Source organism: Parambassis ranga, chromosome 9 (genome assembly GCF_900634625.1).
Source record: "Parambassis ranga chromosome 9, fParRan2.1, whole genome shotgun sequence".
Taxonomy (NCBI): domain Eukaryota; kingdom Metazoa; phylum Chordata; class Actinopteri; family Ambassidae; genus Parambassis; species Parambassis ranga.
Window position 1 is genome coordinate 14,219,664 of NC_041030.1, and position 19,757 is coordinate 14,239,420.

At 42.2% G+C, this 19,757-nt stretch overlaps 2 protein-coding genes across 4 annotated transcripts; one reads left to right on the plus strand and one right to left on the minus strand.

Annotated features, from left to right (window-relative positions):
• selenom (selenoprotein M) lies at positions 1-2,096 on the minus strand. Of its 2 annotated transcripts, XM_028415280.1 has the most exons (6): positions 1,866-2,096; positions 1,205-1,240; positions 991-1,025; positions 827-905; positions 465-699; positions 1-379 (listed from the first exon to the last, which is right to left on the minus strand). In XM_028415280.1, exons 1-5 carry the CDS (start codon positions 1,959-1,961, stop codon positions 484-486), a joined length of 462 nt encoding a protein of 153 aa, XP_028271081.1. In that variant the 5' UTR covers positions 1,962-2,096; the 3' UTR covers positions 1-379; positions 465-483. The 2 variants fall into 2 exon arrangements, with proteins under 2 accessions (XP_028271081.1, XP_028271080.1); XM_028415279.1 differs by having other exon boundaries at positions 1-699.
• Positions 2,097-4,439: 2,343 nt separating this feature from the next.
• Positions 4,440-18,893, plus strand: inpp5jb (inositol polyphosphate-5-phosphatase Jb). 2 transcript variants are annotated; one of them, XM_028415278.1, is made up of 14 exons: positions 4,440-4,540; positions 4,971-5,073; positions 9,133-9,605; positions 10,623-10,730; positions 10,924-11,032; positions 13,197-13,313; positions 13,772-13,947; positions 14,051-14,162; positions 14,400-14,509; positions 14,724-14,919; positions 15,219-15,356; positions 15,471-15,554; positions 15,640-15,744; positions 15,839-18,893. In XM_028415278.1, exons 3-14 carry the CDS (start codon positions 9,145-9,147, stop codon positions 16,172-16,174), a joined length of 2,052 nt encoding a protein of 683 aa, XP_028271079.1. In that variant the 5' UTR covers positions 4,440-4,540; positions 4,971-5,073; positions 9,133-9,144; the 3' UTR covers positions 16,175-18,893. The 2 variants fall into 2 exon arrangements, with proteins under 2 accessions (XP_028271079.1, XP_028271078.1); XM_028415277.1 differs by lacking the exon at positions 4,440-4,540 and having other exon boundaries at positions 4,576-5,073.
• The last annotated feature ends 864 nt before the right edge of the window (positions 18,894-19,757 follow it).

Consider the following 19,757-nt stretch of genomic DNA (forward strand, 5'->3'; position numbering starts at 1 on the left):
TTAAGTATTTTATTTTATTTTCTTTGACAGTTCTCCCACTTGAGTCATCTTGTGTGTCTCCGTCTGACCCACCAGAACATGCAGCATCAGCCTCAGGCCATTCGAAAGATTTTCAGCCTAAGGCTTCATTCAGTTTCTCAGCAGGCAGGAAACAATTGCAAGACACACAAGAGAAGTCCAATGAGTCAAAGATGATGTGTCACGTTGGACAAAATAATAACAACAACAAAAAACACATATACTTCCTCAGTCTTCCTTTGGAGAATAGAAAAGCCACAAACAAATGGAACAAAATGTGCAAATTCAGACCTCCTGTTGTTGATGGGGAGATGTTTTTGCTCTTCCTCCAGAGACAGATCCATGATCTGCTGGTCTTAATCTGAATTTACAAACATTTCTGTCATTAATTGCTATAACCAGCTGGTCATGGAGCAGCTGTGGGGCCACAGAGGTGCTGTTCTTACTTGTGTCCACTCTTACAAGTTAGAGGTCAGTGTGCTCGGCTTCTGCATCAGGCTCAGAGGAGGCGCTCTCCGTAGACTTGGGAGCAGCAGGTTTGTCTTTAAAGGGGCTGTCTTTTGCAGGAGAGAAGCGGAACTCCTCTGGCACCTCGTCCTCAGACTGAGCCTTCTTATAAAAACCCAGTTTTCCCAGCAGCTCGTTTATCTCAGTGCGGGTCATGTCAGAGAGAGCAACTCGCTGTGAAGGAAATGCAAGAAATTCACTTTAAACTACTGCTTAGTGCATGCACAGCTCACCTCTTCTGTTTCATATTATTAAAATTTGCACTAATTTATAGTATACTTGCACGGTATACAAGACTCACATCAAGCTCCTCGTAGTAGTGGTTCAGGAGGACAAGCTCAGGGTCGGCCCCAGGAATGTGCTTCATCACCAGGTTATGGCTGAGGTAGTGAGAGTCAAGGAGAAACAGTGTTTGCCATTCATATACGAACAGACGTATGTAAGAAAAAGCCAGCCAAAGGATACTAAAGAGGAATATCCTGGGTCACAAAGGCTTTGACCTGCATGGAGAGAGAGGAGGCGGGATTACCGTTTTTCACTCAGGCCTGCTTTCACTAACAGGGATTATGTGAAACACTAGATGTAACACACTCTGGGCAGGGATTTGGCTCTGATGCTGGCTCTCAGCATGTTATCTGTGCCGTGTTGTCCCTGCTGGTTACATAACAGCGTAACTTACCTCTCTGAGCCTGTTCAGCTGTCATCCACCGCATGTCTGAAAGATCCAGGGAAAAAAAGGTTACTGAAACACGCCTTAATACACAGTTTTTAGGATTAGATCCTTGTTCAGGAGGCCTCGCTATCATGCACCTTTTGTACAAAGCACAGATGTCACTAAGGCCTCTGGGAGGAAAGCTCAACCTATTTTTGCAGATATCTGAGCCTCAGGTGTTAGATGTGACTAATGCAACAATAGCAACAGATAGTGCTTCTCTTCAGTGATCCTGGCAGCTTGGTGATAGGGTGACACCCTCAGGGGAAACTGCATGTTTCCTCACAAAGAGAGGGGTAGAGTTTCAGAAGCTTTAGTGGAGCCGTCTAACCTGTTAGACTTACAGTGTTAACAAGCTCACAGTGAAGTAGATTTTATGGTTATTTCTACACTAAAATCAGAGTTACAGTATGTGTGCGTGAACAGTAAACACACAGACACCCACTCAGTTTACTACAGCGCTGTCCCACTCTCTTACACGCATGCGCAGAATGCAGATTTGAGGAAAAGACTCATTCATACATTAAAACTAAACCGATTCCTAAAGCGCACTCAGTGCCAACCGCACAGTCAAATAATCTGCATTTCAGCGCATTTCCTGTACGGAGCGGACTGGGAAGAACTGTACCTCCACCCTGGCTCTAGCCAGCCCGTCCAGTTTCTTCAGATCCACATCATAGGCCGCGGCGCAGTGAAGGAAGCCGGCCAAGACGATCAGCCACATTTTTCTCTCCGGGTCGTTGACTTCACTCTTCGCTCCGGGACCAGTACCTGCAGATGTTTGAAGGTAACTGAGATAAGGAGAATCGGAGGAGGAGGAGGAGGGGGAAGATGATGAGCAGCTATGTCACGTCCGGACTTCTTGCCACGTCAAATATTTCTCCCAGCGGAGAGCGAGAGAGAGGCGGAGAGAGCACTCTCATTGGTTACCTCCATCAAGACACACTTAATCCTATAGATTATATATGCAGACAACTGTTAATATTCTGAAAAACAAACGGACTACTTCATAAAAACAAGTATAATTAAAGGGTGGTGACAGCTAATTATGGAGATTGTGTTAAATTGAACTTGAGGGTATAAATGAGACACTCTGCTTCTTATGAGGCGCCAAATGTTTAATCCTGTGACGATATAGTGCAGGTGTGTTAAATTAAAGTGCTTGCCAAGTGATGAAGACTGCATTGTCTTTCCATGTTGCATACACAGACTTGTGTTGTACTGGTGTCCCATTCGTGGGAGCTACTGTGTCCATGGAGAGAGAGAGAGGGAGGGAAGGCTGCAGTAAGTAGAGGTATGGTGGAAAACAAGGAGACGGAGGAAAGTGTTCAGAGGAAGGACTACTCAATCATGGAGACTAACGAGAGTCAGATTAGGCAAGGATGTTGGATGAAATAAAATAAAAATCATACACACGCTTTCTTCGTCTTTTAGAGTAGAAAATTTGCAAAAAAGAAACAAAAAGTACAAATTCAAACTGTGGACCCTCTGCTGTTGTTCTTCCCCTAAATAGATCCATGATCTACTGCTGTACAAACATTTTTATCATCAATGGCTATAACCAGCTGTGGAGCAGCCTTATAGGTCTTCTTGGAGGGCACGCTCTCTGCAGCTGGAGAGGACTCGTGAACATCCTACACAGGCTGTCTTGAATGACTACAATCAATGGTGAGGTTAAAGGCTACATAAGAGTACTCACTCTGGAAAATGATCAGACAACGATCCAGCAGAGGACAGGCAGGAAAAACACCACTATCAACAGTATGTGTGAAAAAAACTCTTTAATAGAAAACTATGATATGATGTGATCATAAAAGACTAAAAGTGCTGTATTATATGATAATATTCTGTGTGTATAGTCATAGTTCTATCTTATCATGAACAACATTTGATAGCTACAAAACAAGATAAACATTTTTGTTACAAAGGGAAGAATAAGGTACCACTATGACAGATACTGTATAATGGCACAATCACTGACCCACATACAACCTGTTGTTGTTACAGCAGGTTTCCAAGAAAAGGCACAAAGCAGCGCTGATCCATGATGAACAAATGAACCAAAAATCTGCCCAGTAATGCTGCAGTCTGTAACTGGGCCAAACAAGAAGGACGACACATTTTACAAAAAGGCTGTGCACTCTGTGTCTTTTATATAGTAGTGTCTGAAATGCATGAAACAGAAAGTGCAGTTTGTTACAGTATGCGCTGTGCTGGGTCGTTTTCTAAGATATGTGGGTTTGGGCTACTTCTACATTTCAACAGTAGCTTCAGGCAGTCAGAAAAGCTCACCACATTAACTGCAGTGCACAGATTTCCCTGACAAGCCTTGGCCTTAAAGGGCACACACACACACACACACTGGGATACAGTTTTTGACTCATTAATTTTGTAAAGGCCACAGACATTTAAGAGGTCACAGAGAATGATGAGGTACCCTCAGGTGTTGCCACAGCAACGTCTTAACTCGTGCTCTGGCATACCTTCCTACAAATAAGCAGGTGTGTTAATTATTTGCCAGTAATGTGCTCCAGCTCCAAGGCTTTCATTTGACACCTGTGTGTAATAATAATACTTAAAAGAAACTTCTTATTTACCCTTATTGCTTTATTTTTAGAACTCTGTTATGTAAACAGCAATTAAACATTAAAAATTACACAATTTAAATATATGAATAAATTAAACAACAGTGATATTTTGGGATTAGATTAGATTGTTTTTGTTGTAGTACAAAAATGAAAAAATAGCTTAGCATTTGTCTATAAATAGAAAAACCCAGTAATGAAATAATACATGCAGGCTACAGCAACAGAAGTTAATCATTTTTTTCCATATTTTTAAAAAGACTGAGTGCAGCTCAACTGCAATTTTCACCTTAGTCAAACCTTGACCCTTGATCTAACATGTTATTTCTTTTTTCTCTTACGAGACAAAGACAAAAACATGGCAACAAAAAATAATTGCAGCATTTTTTTATTTTTCTCTGGTAGAGTAGGCTATTACTCCAAAGGATCATTCACATAAGTGCGCTGCTTATTTAAGTAAAGGTACGGCCGTAAAAGAAGTCGCTGCTGTTCTATGACTAAGCCGCGCAATTCGTTATACTGACCGCTAGGCGGCAGCAGCGGGTTATCATAGACTGAGAGCACATAGAAGCGCAGTATATATAAAACCCATGCAGATCTCCGTGATGTCTCGTTGGATAAAGCAGCACACACTGTGACCTGTTCTCATGGTGACCAGTGCGGGGACGGAAAATATAAACATCAGCTCGCAGGTGGAAGCCATGTTTTAATTGCCCTGGTATGTCCTTTCTACTTTCAGTATCTCTGTGCGGCTTCTGAGTCAGACTGTGATCATTAAGCCCACAACATCTTTGGCGGATGGTGGCTGTTCGTTTACGGAAGCGCGCGCGCTCCCTGGCTCTCGTGCTGTGTCCCGGACGTCTTCTGTAATTTGAAGGGCACGAGGCACAGGCGTGCTACTGCTGCCTGTGTCTTTAAACGCAGGAGGAGACGGTGTGTGTGTGTGTGTGTGTCTCTGAGAATGTAGCCGTCCTCGCAAATATCTGTCCAGCATCGCTTCACAAACCCACCTGCTCCTCCTCCTCCTCCTCCTCCTCTCTGCTACCGAGGAAGCAAAGCAGGCAGGCGGGCAGGCAGGCGCTGAGATGCCGATGGTTCCTTCTGGGAGGCGGCTGGAAAGGAAAGTTCACTGTGTTTTCGTTTAACAGCTTCACATCTTCCAACCGAGGCTCCGGAGAGACCCCGCACCTCTGCAGGGACGGTTTACTCAACGCAGCTGTTACAGCCCTCCCCACAGAAGATCCCTAACAGGTAAAGGTGATGATTAATCAGCTTTACGCATGCGTTATTTAGAGACAAGACAGGAAACACGGCTGTTTGCTTTTGTTTTCACCCTTATCTTGACACCTGATCCTACTCATGTATGCACAGACAAGTAGAGGGTGGAATGTGTTATTTACTAGATCATAATATATGATAATAAATAAGAAGAGACCTGTCACACCTTTCCCACATTTTGCAATGCCAGAAATTATTGTGATGAATCACACACACACACACACTCTCTTCAGGCACCCATGTGTCTGAGGTAATATTTAATGTAAAACATGACACAAATTAAAATGACCTTTGTCTTCTTTTTCAGCCATAAAATGTCCTTGAAGTGTAATCAGGCCAACCACTCTCCTTGCTCTCCTTTTCAGCTGTGTTATCATTCATTCAATCCTGTCCCTCTATGGATATATGTAGGGCTTCCTAACATGGACGCATGCAGTGTGTACCCTGTGTTCCACTGCATTTATATAGACTTAAATAAATCGATTTAAATAGTCTCCTAAATATTCATGTGGGACTATTTTCATACTTTTCCTACTATCAGAGGAGCACTTGAGCTTTACCTTTACATTTCTATAAATAAAACATATATGCACCAAGGGAGGACTTAGCTACGATTATACATTTTTTGAAAAACAGTGCATGAAAGATAATATTGGCAGATCATTGGCAGCGATAAATGCTTTAAAACTAATTATTACATATTCAGCCATGTTGAATGCTCAAATGTTTCTCTCATGGCATTTTGTGGTCTGTTTGTTATTTTCTGAGGAACTGATGGTTCCTATGTATTACAGCCTGAGGCTATAGATAATAGTCTGATCACTATGGAGGATCACATCCAAGCCACAATAAATTTCAATGTGCATCAGTGCATTTGTGCACAGTACAGTACAGTAAGTGCTGAAATGATTCAAACCACAATTACTTGCACACTACAAATTTAATCACCAATCTTAACATGTTAATTCCACTACAGACAAGACTTGCTTTCTGTAATTAAGACGAAATAAAAAATGTGCAGTCAGATATCTGTGTTTTATTGTACCCCCCTCTAATCATCCCACACTGAGCCTGTTTCTACAGCGTTTATTACAACAACAGTATCTAACGATCTGTGAAGCTGCTGTTGCAACTTTGGGCGAGTCTGTCTTGCATGCATTACTTCACTTTAAAAACCTGTATCTAGTCAGGAAGGGAAAAGTGGCCTATGAACCAATAATCTCTCTGTAAGACAGAGAATTTCATGCCCATGCACTCTGCTAGTTCAAGCACAGAAGGTGTATTTTTATCATCTCTAATCAGTTTTCCTCATTCAACAGCTTGGTCATTCCAGTGACTTGATGTTGTACGCGTCCATTATTTGGTAAACAGAAGCTGCTTTTGCGACATGGTGGCTATTTTCCACTACAGAGAGCCCTTTAAGCTGACTGTGTGAATAAATGTTTCTGATTGGCTGATTTCTGTAATTGTTAACTGACAGAATCTGGAATTGCAGCTTAACGGTGCAGACATAAGACTGGATGTTGTCAGCATGTGTTTAAGTACTAAACTATAAGCGAAATCAGTTTGACGTCCTGCAGCCTTTGCTGTGACCTGATCAGAAGGAAGACGCCCCCTGGATACAGGGGAGTGATACTCAGTGGCACTAGGACCTGGAAGAGCCACTTTACAGCTGTGGCAGCAGCTGCCTGTGTCATTTCTGTCCGGGGTCATCATTAGTATCCCTGTCACAGGGGCATATGGCTCTGGAGGCCCTCAACATCAACACACTGCTTGGCTGTAATTCCAGTATGTAACAGTTAAAGAGGGCTGATGAACACAGCCATGCAGAGAATTCAGTGTGACATTATTTACATTTACCTCTCAAGAAGAAAACCCCCTGATTCGTTCACCCACCACAACTATGTCTTTCGCCAATTAATCCCACCCACAGGAGCCAGGAAGGGTGGCCACAGTCGGCTGTTTGGGTTACACTACATCCTTCCTGGCTTGCTCAGCTCTCACCCCCTCTGGAGGGTGCATGTAAACACTATGACACATTTGTTATAATCAAATCATTCCACTCGCTCTTCTGTGAACGTGAGGGGAATAAGAAGCAGTAGTCTGTCATAGCTGTTCTCAGAAAGGCACATTTTTGTAATTGCTGTTTCACACATACACAAAATGTGCATTTTTAGTGTGTTTAGATGTTGTTATACAATCAGACAGCTCTGCATACGCTGCACTCGTGTTGTTGTTCATGTTCCCATGCACAGCATCATATACTACACCTGATTATGATCTATGTCCGGTTGTTGTGACGGTGGCACGTTGACGTCATTGATAGTGACTGTAAGGTGGTTGGCTGAGGGAAACAATACAGAGCATGTTGCAGGAGGAGCGTGTCACCTCAGAGTGCAGAGGGTGTAATAAGAGAGGAAAGGACTGACAAGATTTTAGGTCAGGAATAGTACAGGCGCTCTGCTTGACGTGAAAGGAAAACTATAGGATGGAGGAAAACTTAATTGGTGGGGTGAGAGATTCAGTGTCCATACAGTGAAGGTGGAACAACAGTCTGGGAGAAGATGGAAAGAGAGAGAGGTAGGATTATAGAAATGGGGCGATAAGAGAGAGAGAAGCGGGGATTAGAGACTGGAAAAATAGACAGTGCCAGAGGGAAGTGTGAGAGGATCAATTTAGAGACATTCTGCAAAGAGACACAGTGTTGTCACTGAAGGGGCTGTCTCGGTTGGCTCTCTTCTTAGCGCGTTTTGCACCCACCCACTCCCACGTGTACCCACTCACCCACACTCCCCCTCCTTTTACTAAATGCCATACATGGATCATAGGAATACATTATGCTGTGCCTGGCACCAGGTTATTGGTTCACAGAAAGTCCAGCATGTTTCTGGGCACATGTGAGATGCAGAGGCATGAAAGTCGTGGCCTCCGTTTGCTCAAGGTCATGTGAATAATTACAAGAGAGCTCTGTTGTTTCTGTATCCCTGAGCAATTTGTCATTGCTCCCTACAGAGCATAAATACATTCAGAGCATGTCGGCGAGTGTGATGTATGAATGTTTGCACCCAAACCATTAGGCTGCTTCCAAAATTAAAAATATGAGACTGACATTTTTCTCACGTGTTACACATTTCGGCCACCACACTGTCAGTGATGGATCTGGGTCGGGCTGCCACTGTTTTGTGCCCAAATCAGCTCTTTTAATGCTCAGTCATGTCCACAAGCACAAGAGCTGATCCCCAAATGTGTGCAGCTTATTTCTTGTTTCCGAGATGAGGATATCTTGCTTTATTCGATGTCTTTATGATTCTGCAGAATGCTTCACAGTTCAGAAATTACTAAATCAATAGCAATTCAATAGCTCAGATTGCCATTGTGTTATAGTAATTGTTCATTTATTCTCTCAGTAATTGAATGGATTGTAACTGGAATCGTTCATTTCTGGCCTCTTCCTGTCTGATCTGTGCAGCTCCCTCTCTCTGTGTTGTTTTTTATTCCTGCTTTGGACCATGCAGCGGTTCCTCGTGTTAGCATGAGGCAGGTGCTCTGAGCTGATATGAACTGACTGAGCATCTCCCTGGATACTGGAGGACTGGCAGGCAGCTTAGGTAGAACTAGAGAGGCTGATAAACTGTGTTCAGTTTTTTTTTAATCTCCAGTTTTTACATCCAGTAGAGGTTAGAAGAGGTTACAAGAAAACTACTCTTCTTGTTGTCTCCTGCTCGCAAGCTGTTGCTTTTTATATTCTTTAGTTTTTTTTAACACACAACACATGCAGCTGTTTCATTTGTGAAAGAGGCTGCATGCTGTGCTGTTTTCCTGTGTCCTTTTTTAATGTCTATATATATATATATATATATATATATACATATATATATATATATATATATATATATATATATATACTGTATGGCCACAGGGACTTACATAAATAATATCCTAAAGGGATCTTCTTCTTGTTTATGCTAGATGTCCAGGATGTAAACACAATGTACATCATGCATATAGAAAAATATCTTTTGTTTTTAACAGAAACCTGAAAAAATGGACCAAGATAACCAGAGCCAAAGCCAGACACAAGAGGAAGACCCAAACAAAGAAGCAGCAGCGTCACCAACAAACACGGCACCTCCGGATTCTGATACCACCACCAGCCAGCTTGCTGCTCCCAACAGGCCCCGGCGTCCCCAGAGGAGCGCCAGAGTGGAGGGCTCTGTAGACATCTCTGAACCCAAAGCTGAGCCCACTCCACCCACCAACCAGGACACTTCTGATGGCACTGTGGCGAGTCATGCCAAACCTTCCCGCCCTGCAGCAGTTAAACCTGTAGGAGAGCTCCCAATGGTGCCCAGCATGAAGAGTGGTCCTAAAGGTCCAGGTCACCACCCGGTGAGGGCTGGCTCAGTCCCCCTGCCTGTGCCTCCTCACCTGAACCCTCATGCACAGAGAGCCCTCTCTGTGGCAGGTACAGCTGACACTCAGGCGCAGACTGTGGAAGACTTCAGGCAAGTTTCAACAATCTCTGTGTGCTCTAACATTCATAACTCAGCTTGTCTCCACAGACATAATTAGTTTCTGTGTCCCTAATTCAACAACAGATAAATAGGTCATAAATACAGTAAAAAAATATTTAACTGGACTTTCTGAAGTTTCTTGGAAAAGTTTCACCTCTAATCTGAAAGATCTCTTTAGTTTTGGGGAAGTACTAAATTGGTTAATGACATAAGATGTCTCTTTGGGTGAATGTATATTTTCTCCATAGTGGAGGAGGTGGTGAATCACTGAATACTGACATCAATGAGCAAAGACTGGGCCACTGATGAGTCAGTAACCTTTGACACAGTCCTGCTCCAGAATGTAAGCAAGGTTACATATAAACAGTAAAAATAATATAGCCATAGCAAAATATAGATTTAGATCTCAGGGGACTCTTTAAATAGAGGTGACATGGCACAAAAAATCAGATTTAGGTTATTTAATTAGGTTAATATAGAGAGAAAATGACAGACTCCCTTGCAGTGTGTGTTAAATGTTCTCCATCATATATGGCGTAGGAATTTTGGATGCAAGGGATATTTTTGTTTGTTCTGTTCATGGCTGCAGGTGACTGGAGCTTGCCCCAGTATACACACTGGCTGAGAGGCAAGATACACTCTGGAGGTCACCCCTCACACTGTTAAAGAGCCAGCAGTCTCTACAGAGACCGACACATCCTCATGTTCATATTTTTTAAAGTGATTCAGCATCAACACTTTGTCTGTTTTTGTTTTGTAATGTCAGTTATTACTCAACATTTCCTCAGTAATTTGACGCAGTTCTGTCTGGATATGAATCAGAGTTCAGCCAAAGCCTTACATAAATGAGACACTGAGAAGGAGGACTGTGTCAGTGCTGATAATGACGTGTCGAGGCTTGCTAATTCACAAGTTCTGCAACTCGTTCAGAGTCTGTAGGTTATGACACAGGTGAGCAGGAGGTGTGTGTGCTTTTGAAAGACGTTATGTAACAGCCTTTCCCAACAGGGTGCACATCATCACTTGGAATGTGGGCTCGGCCCAGCCGCCTGATGACATTACTACCTTGCTGGGGCTGAATGTGGGAGATGGCAACACAGACATGTACATTATCGGGTGAGTGTTACACCAACATGTCCGCTTGTTCCACATCAACACTGCACACAATGTCAGTAACGAGCAGGCGGACTCAGATTTGAGTGTGTCCATTTATTAATCCACCACTACATGATCAAAGCTCTCTCTCATTAGCTCCTATCTGGTTCTGCTGTTGACCCTTTTGCTCTGTTGTGTGTCATTTTTCTTCAAGGCTGCAGGAAGTGAACTCTATGATTAACAAAAGACTGAAAGATGTCCTTTTCACAGACCAGTGGAGCGAGGTCTGCATGGAGAGACTCAGCCCCTTTGGTTATGTGCTGGTCAGTAATGTCTTTCAACTGTAAACACATATGTACACCCTCATATGAAACACTAAACAGCTTATATTCCATACGCTGATGAGGTCTCTGCTTCTTGCTGTTTCGGCTCATTGTGTTCCCTGAGCAAGTGATGGGGTGATAATTTATAACAAGCGTGTAATGGCAGAGTATCTGTTATCTTCCTCTGTCTGCCAGGCCGACACGGTACACTGGCATCCTTGTCTTTATATTTCCATTTAATAATACATATATATAGAGTATGCTAAGAAAACATTTGGTTATAGTATATATTTCATACAAGTCATATGAGTGTTTATTTTCTTGACTTGTATGTTGGTATTTTCAGTGATCTTAAGAGCACATAAAGCAGCTGTGGTTGGTGTTCATCTGCAGCAATGCTTGGCTCAGTTGGCATGGTGAGCCAGAGAGTGTGAATCAGCTGTCGAGCTGAAAGAGCTAGACAAATGTCTCCCAGGGTGCTGTTTTATTTTTGGATCACATTGTTGTCAGTGTTGAGGGGCCTCTGACAGTGAGACTGACGATGTCCTCCAGCTATCCCGTAGTCAGCTACCTTAGTCTAAACCTTATTAGAGTCAGCTTGATGTGGACCTCTCTGTGCGTGTCAAGGAAAGATTAAAACTGTGAGTATGTTGAAATGTGTCTGTTGGTGTTTGTCAAGCTCTCTGTGGAAGAGGGAGGGACCCAGTGTGTGAGAATAAACCCATCTAGTCTTGACGTGGTGGACAGACACATTGTAACGAGACACCCCCATCTGTGCTTTCTGCTTAGAGATAGTCTGCTCAGCAGGATTCATTGTCAGGTTCAAACTGTATCAACACGAGAGAGCCTACAGATATCAGAGAACCACAGAGCTAACAGGACTTTTTTCAGCTTCTTTACAACACAATAACTGCTGACTGTCACCATCATTTCTGTTTGAGTAAGCTACAATGAAGTGTGAGTCTGTTAGCAACGGCAGTTTGTCCTGGGCACAGTCTTTACTGAAACATGGTGCAGTGTGAATTGTCCCTTTTATATTACTTCAAAACTCACATGGTAGCAGAGGAATATCAGTTTTTTTAATTAGCTGTTATTTTGTGTTGAACTTCTTCTCAGGTTGTCATGCTAACATCACTTGTTACTCACAGCTCATTTCCCTCATGCACTCTCTCTCTCTACCTCTTTATCTTTCTTGCTCGCTCACTCACTCCCTCACTGCCTCCCTCACACACACATGCACACTTGTCTTTGGGCTCAAATGTCTTTTTGGTTCTAAGCTAAAATGTAGCTTGGCAGCTTTCAAGAGCTTCTAGTGTTCACTGATGTTGATAAGAAATGCTGTTCAGCCACAGTATAGCAGGCAAAGGTACACTCTGTCAGACTAGACAAGACAAACCACACACACATCCATCGTGTATGTCCAAATACACACACACATGCACACACCACAAAATAGAGTCGGTTTACTTTACGGTTCAGTAGACATTACGCAACAAAGTCGTTCAACTAGCCAGTTAGTATACAAGCAAGAGGGTCTTCTGTCACGTGTAGATGTATGCCTCCATTACTGCCCACAGGGCACTTCAGGCCGGGTGTGATTGTGCTTCTTCAGACTGTGGTTGGGGGGTTGGGATGCGTGGTGAAAGGGAGAGGGAGAAATGAACATACAGTTCATCTGGGAGGAGGGCTGACATAACATGCTAATATGTTGTCCTGTCAGTGTAATAAATGCAAATTTATTTACAGTACCAAAAATATCTGTGCTGGATTTTCATACTAGAAATGCACAAATGTGCAAATCTGCACATTTTATGTAGCATAACCTTTGGTGATGTGAAGAACTTTCAGAGAGGAGAGCTCCAACCACCAAGTGCCTACAGTGTAAAGTGGTTTGAGGGTGAACCACAAGCTATAGCATCCTTACTGTGCACCCCTTTATGTAAAGTAGCGGGAGAGCGAGGCCAAAGGCTCCTGCAGGGCAACATGGAATGAGTGCGAAGAGAAAGTCATTTTATCATAGTATTTTATATTTATACTGCTGCCCTGTTGTGCAAGTGAACTTTACAGCTGTGATGATGCAAAGTACTTCCTGATAGCTCCTTTATTTACATGCTATCTCTATCGAGTGCCTCACGCCTGTCCTCTCTACCTATCGGTGCTTCAGGTGACGTCCCAGCGGATGCAGGGCTTGTTACTGCTGGTGTTCGCCAAATACTTCCATCTGCCCTTCCTCAGGGGAGTCCAGACTGAGACCACCCGCACCGGCCTGGGGGGTTACTGGGTGAGACTGATACTGGTCTGGGATGATCAGTGTTATGGAAAATACACACATGGCATGCTGTCACTGGCACACTGATACTGAGCTCAGAAACACTGGACATATCTATCATATCTAATCTTGTTTGGTAGTCAAATGTGTTTTATGAGACCTTACATAACACTTGGACAGCATAACTAAAAAGGGCTACATGTATAAACTTATCTTTTATATTTCAGTGGGTCAGAGCCACTGAGAGAGCTGTAGCAATGGATACTCATCTTGTTGTCCCACTGCGCACTTTCCTGTTAGCATTAAATATTGATATCACAGTGTTTTTTTAATGAGTAAATTTCCTGTTTTGTTGTGGCAGAGACACACAATACATTGAAACACTAATTACACTCCTGCACGTTACTCTCTTGTGTTTGGATGATATTTTTAAGTATTTAACTTCTTTTTTTGCTCGTCCCATGACACAGGGGAATAAAGGTGGAGTGAGTGCCCGCATGTCAGTGTTCGGTCACACCATCTGCTTCCTCAACTGCCACCTGCCGGCCCACATGGAAAACTCAGATCAGCGTATGGAAGACTTTGAAAGCATCCTGCAGCAGCAGCAGTTTGAGGGCCAGTCCGCCACTGGGGTTCTTGACCACGAGTATGTCAGCACACAGAAACACTTGTACACACACACACACACACTACAGATGCACTACATAAATATGCTTGTTGAAATTCATAAACTTACTCCTTTTTTTCAGTGTTGTATTTTGGTTTGGAGATCTGAATTTCCGCATTGATGACCTGGATATGCAAGTGGTAAAATCAGCCATTGATAACAACAAGTTTTCCATGTTGTGGGAAAAGGATCAGGTAAAGTTATTGTCCCATATATATTCTGTGAAAACATTTTTAAACCTGTATGCCACCTCCTTTAAGGCTGCAGATGTAGTTTGTGCTAAATCCTAAGCTAAGGAGTCATGAAGCATTTGTTAGCTGTACTAGCAATGTGTAGGTAATTCCACTAGAGGGCAGTAGATAAACGTTTCTTTCTTTCTTAGTAGAGCGCCAGTAGGTATAAGTGATGTCTGCTAATTTTCTTGTTTACAGCTAAACATGGCCAAAGACAGTGAGACAGTGTTGGAGGGATTCCAAGAGGGCCCATTGAAATTCTCTCCTACCTACAAGTTTGATGTTGGAACAAATACATACGACACAAGGTCGGTGATGCCACTGGTCCATTATTAATTCTAGGCCACTGACCAGATACCACAGAGCCTGGCTCAGTGATTTCCTCCTCTGTTCTCCTCTCTAAAAGGTCCTCACTGGCCCTAAGGGAGCATAGAAGTCCTTGTTTTTTTTCTCCATGTGCTGTTTTTAAACAAGATTGTATTTTGCATTGTCTTGCTGTGTCTGTTTCTGGAAAAATCCCAGTGGAAAGAAACGGAAACCTGCTTGGACTGACCGTATCCTGTGGCGCCTGAGAGCAACTGCACCTGCTGGTGCAGGGAAGCGTGGCTCCATTTCAGGGCTGACCAGCGGGACCAAAGTGACACAGCACTGCTACCGAAGTCACATGGAATACACTGTCAGTGACCACAAACCAGTCTCCTCCATCTTCACCCTGCAGGTGAGACACTTCTGAGTTCTCTATTGAAACCTTAAAATGGCTGAACCATAAAATACAGTACATACTGTTTAAAGATAGGATATGGATTAGGAAATATTAGATGCTAAACTAATAGGATACCTGTAAACTGGGCATCAGTGCCGATAGATGTCTTTTGCCTACAAGTTTAACCAGAAAGTTGGTGCAGTGAGTTTAACCCATTAGCCTTGAGCCCTGCAGTGATGCTTAGATATATTTGTTTGGTTGAGGTTATTCATGTTTAAGGTGCTGAAGATGTTTGTGCTAAATGTTCTTTGCAGTTCCCATACAAGGTGGATATCCCCCTGGTCACACTCGTCGTGGAGGATGAGTGGAACAGCATTGCTGATGCTACAGCAACATTCAAACTGGCACCCAACTTTGCTCGTAGCTCTTGGGACTGGATTGGACTGTATAAGGTAACGATAGGCTCACCTCTGTCTCACTAAAAAACATGTAAGGCTGGTGAGATGTGTTAGAAATGTCAATAAGTAGCTGATGTTGATGATGTTGCTGCGGCCCACATTCTTTAGGTGGGTTTCAAGCACCACAAGGACTACGTGGGATATGTGTGGGCCAAACAGGAGGAAGCAGATTTTCATCGACAAGAGCATGTGGTAATATGCATATATGTGTGTTTCATCCTCCTCAGAGATAATTTTCATTCACATTTGATAAATGTCTGAATAATGTTTTTTCTAGGTAACCTTTACTGAGGAAGAACTGCCTAAAGGCTCAGGAGACTTTATCTTGGGTTACTATAGCAACAACATGAGCACCATTGTGGGTGTAACAGAGCCATTTCAGGTAATCACAACTCACTCTGCTCTCTACTTTTTCCCTTGTTGCTTCTGGCATTTTGCTGTTCTTTCACAGATCCTTTTTTATCATCTATCCTCAGATCCAGCTGCCCTCTGTAGAACTTGACATCAGTTCTTCAGATAGCTCTGACTTCAGTTCAGAAGATGACAGCACCGTTGTCATGAAGATGAGGTCCCGGAGTCCCAGTCCACGTAAGGGCAAGCATCGCAGGCACCACAGTGGCAGCCACAGTCGCAGCAGCAGCCGCCCTGGCAGCCCTGCACATGCCAAAACAAAAGAGCTCAATGTCATTGATGGCTCTCCATCAAAAACCACAGCAGACAGCGAGGCCAGTGGACGCCCAGCAGAGGGCAGCAGTGGTCAGCTGTGTGGGGCTGAGGAGAAAGACAAAAACACAAAGGATTCAGGAGTGTGATGCACCACGCTTGTCACCGGTCACATATACAACTGTCATGTCTTTTATTCCATACATCCACTAGACTGTATGTTTTCTGGAATGAAAATGTACGGTTTCTGATGCCATCCTTTTCAGGAATAACCCTCTGGCTTGTCCAGAAGGTTTACTTTGCCTTGTTTTATTAAGCTCTATACATTTTAGTTTTTTTTTAATTTGTACACCTTTCACTCTGTCCTGTTTCTTCTATCTTTGTCCGTTCTCAGGTGTGGACAGTACAGGGAGCTGACACCTAGCATTAGGAAATACTCAAGGATTTCTGTCATGTTGACTAAAAGAGTGACTACTTAAAAAAACTCACACGTTCCTATTTTCTGACTGTAGCTCTGATGTACCTAGCAGTCATGTCAGCAGACTGCATTTAAGCAACAAGGAGTGACGGACACAGCATCCAGTGTTTGCATTAGTCCTGGAACATGCATCCATAATTGAAGAAATTGGCTTATACCATTATGAATTTATTTAAAGGGAATCTTGCTTCTGCAGCTCTGTCAACAATCACTTATTTGACTCTGCAAATGGTCTCTATCCATACAGTTTGACTTAGTAATATGATCCTAACCAAGGGGACATTCTCTGCTTTGAAAGTTCAGCACCAAGTTACACCACCATGATACATAATATGCAGGAAGCCTTTCAGATGATCTACCAATGGAAGTAAAGATCCGCCAGGGTGCATAAAAACAGTGCAGAACCAATCAGAGGACTCAGCCACAGCAACACATGTCAGTGTGGAGAGTGAATGTGAGAGTAAAGGCCTTTAAATAGACCGCCGTATCAGTGCAGTGGGATGTTAAGGGTGTGGGAGGCTATCTGTCAGCTGACACAGCAGAGCTGTCTTACCAGAGCTAGTTGATTAATTGCTGGCACGTACTGCTTGGCCAACAGTACAGGTACAGTGACCACTACAGCAGTACCGGACCCAATGTGAATATCTCTTACAAACATAGCATTATGTGAGTTAATGAGCCTTATCTAAAGCAACAAATTTATCCACAACACAAGACCACTCCTTGGATCAGGTTTTCTGATCAGGTCTTTTTTTTTGCATGGCTTTTAATGTATCTCATCCAAATGTCAGCATGAACTCTACCGTGTAGAGTTCCTAATGGATTTGTATTGTACTCTTGGAAGTATGATACAAAGCTGACGTGTTCCACTTTTGGGAAATATCATTATTATGTAATGTGATATTTCCAAAAAAAATATGAAATGGTCCTATTATTTTTTTTATATGATTTTTAATTCTTTTGGTCTCTCAGCTCACTTTGTTTTATCCTGATCCTCCCCTAATGATCCTGGTGATTAGCTGACAGTGACAGTGGTCACAATAGTTGTGTTGCATTGTTACTGTGTGAGCTCTGATACACCATCTTAGACACTTTGTACCTTTGGGCTGTTAGCATAGGACAGTGTATACTGTTGTAGCTGTAACCTCAGTGTGTATGTGTGTAATTAGTTTTTCTGTGTATGTGTTCATTTCTGGGTGTGTGTGTGTGTGTGTGTGTTTTGGATGGTGGAGGTGTGTGTAACTAGCTGTGGCAGTGAATGCGATCCGACTGTGTTTGCATGGTCTGCTGCTGGACATACTGTACATTCCGGTATTGTGGGTTTTGTGCCGTAAAGTGCTGTTTTCGACTCCTCTTTGTTATAACCGTGGCTGTGAAAATCGTTAGAAAACAGTATGGTAAGGACAGTAGAAAAAAATAATCTTCTGTGTAAATGTTAAGTGACAAAATGCACAGTATAGTTATACTTGCATAAATTTGAAAATGTTGGAGTCATTTCATGGTGCATTCACGTATGTTGTTGATTTTGAAAATGGAACAATTCTACTGGGCCTTTGTTTAAAAAAAGTTGGCCCTACTTTAGATAATTTAGGTAAGTCATGTTCAGTGATGATCGGTGACTTTTGTGAAATAAGTATAAAAAAAATGACAGAATGTTATTGTTTTGTAATTATGTGGCTAAAATGTATTTAAACAACAAATTATTGTAGAAAATATCAAATAGGAGACAATCTATGCCACAAAGATTATTTTACTTAAATTATGTATTTATTTTCTTATTTAACTGTTAAATGAGCCTGAATTCTGCTGGCCAGTGAGGGAGCATTATTATTATTTTAACGGGAATGTTAAAATCATATCGCAGAATATAAGATTTTCTCTTTCTATGAGGATGTATGAAAAAAATGAGAATTTCTTCTGTTTCCATCTTCGTAAAAATCAGATGAAATATTGCTTTTATTGTCACAAGTAAGTGATTGTTTAGTCTGTTTGTATAATTGTAAGTGAAGCTACAAAAAAAATATGGCAAGCCTGTGAGATTTAGAGTGATAGTGGATGTTTGAAGTCATCTGAACAGAGAGAGAAAAAGAAGTGGTTTAAGGGTTGCTTGCTTTGTTTTCCAACCCAGAAACTAGTGCATCACTGTCCAAAGAAATAATATAACTCCCTTTCAAACTGTGGTCTGTCTGTTTATTGAATTGCTTCCTGTTTGTTTCCTTTTCCTTGAAACAAAACAAGACAAGATTGCTAAAACATAACAGAGCTCCCTGAGTTTTTGTTGTTTTGTTAGAAAACTCCCAGCCCATGAAAATCTTCTGCAGACTACTTCTCCTTGATTTGTTATGGTTTGCACACTTCATTAGACTTTTTAAATAAATGTGGGGGACAGACACAACGGCACATCCTGCAGAAGGCAACAGCAGGTGCATCTTGCATCATGCTTTTGCCCTTTGAAAAGAAAGTGTCCGCCCTGCAAATTCATGCTGACTGTACACTGCACTGATGCAACACTGGTCAGGGATTGAGTGGCTTGGTTTAGTGACTCTAATGACGTTATAATGAGCCACACTTCTGCTTTTTTTTAAAGCTGTTTCCCAAGAAAACAGAAAAATCTGGCTTCTCTTTTGATTGTGGCAATGGGAGATAACAGCACGAGTGTGCAATCTGAGCCACTCGTGTGTGAATGATAATCTTTATCAGTACATAGTGTCACCTATAATTGCAACCTTTATTCTGAATCTGCAATAAAATTACACAACACAAGAATTATCTACCCTTCACAATGACTGACACGTTACAGTTCAGAGCATGCTGGTAAAACTTGCACAATAATGCAAGAAATTAAATTAATGAATACATTAATAATGAAATTATGAATGGCAAACAAAACAAGTTCCAGCAATGATTCAGCAGTTTGAGTAACAACTTTTTCTTGGACTTGGAAAGGAAAGCCAGCCATAATTGTAAACCCATGTGAGGCTACAAAGGTACAACATGGCCACAATCAGAGTTTTTGATTATATTACAAAACAGGGCCTCAAGCATGAGAAGGAGATGGGTGCTTCTGAGTAAAATATAATCACGTTATTTTTGAGATATAACATCCCCAGTAGCTATTATTCTCTCCACTCTCCAGTGTTTACTTTGGTCGAAATGTATTTCCAGGTTAATCTATGTTCCAAAGTGCTCATGATAACTGAGATGAAAGCAACTGATCAGATAATTATATTGGGTCTGGTTTATATCAAACTTTA

Excerpts from the sequence above, each read along its gene's own strand:
- inpp5jb (XM_028415278.1), top strand. The coding sequence starts at position 9,145 with ATGGACCAAGATAACCAGAGCCAAAGCCAGACACAAGAGGAAGACCCA. Across the intron at positions 10,731-10,923 it reads ACAGACATGTACATTATCGG|GCTGCAGGAAGTGAACTCTA; the intron begins GTGAGTGTTACA and ends TTTTTCTTCAAG. Across the intron at positions 14,920-15,218 it reads CCTCCATCTTCACCCTGCAG|TTCCCATACAAGGTGGATAT; the intron begins GTGAGACACTTC and ends TGTTCTTTGCAG.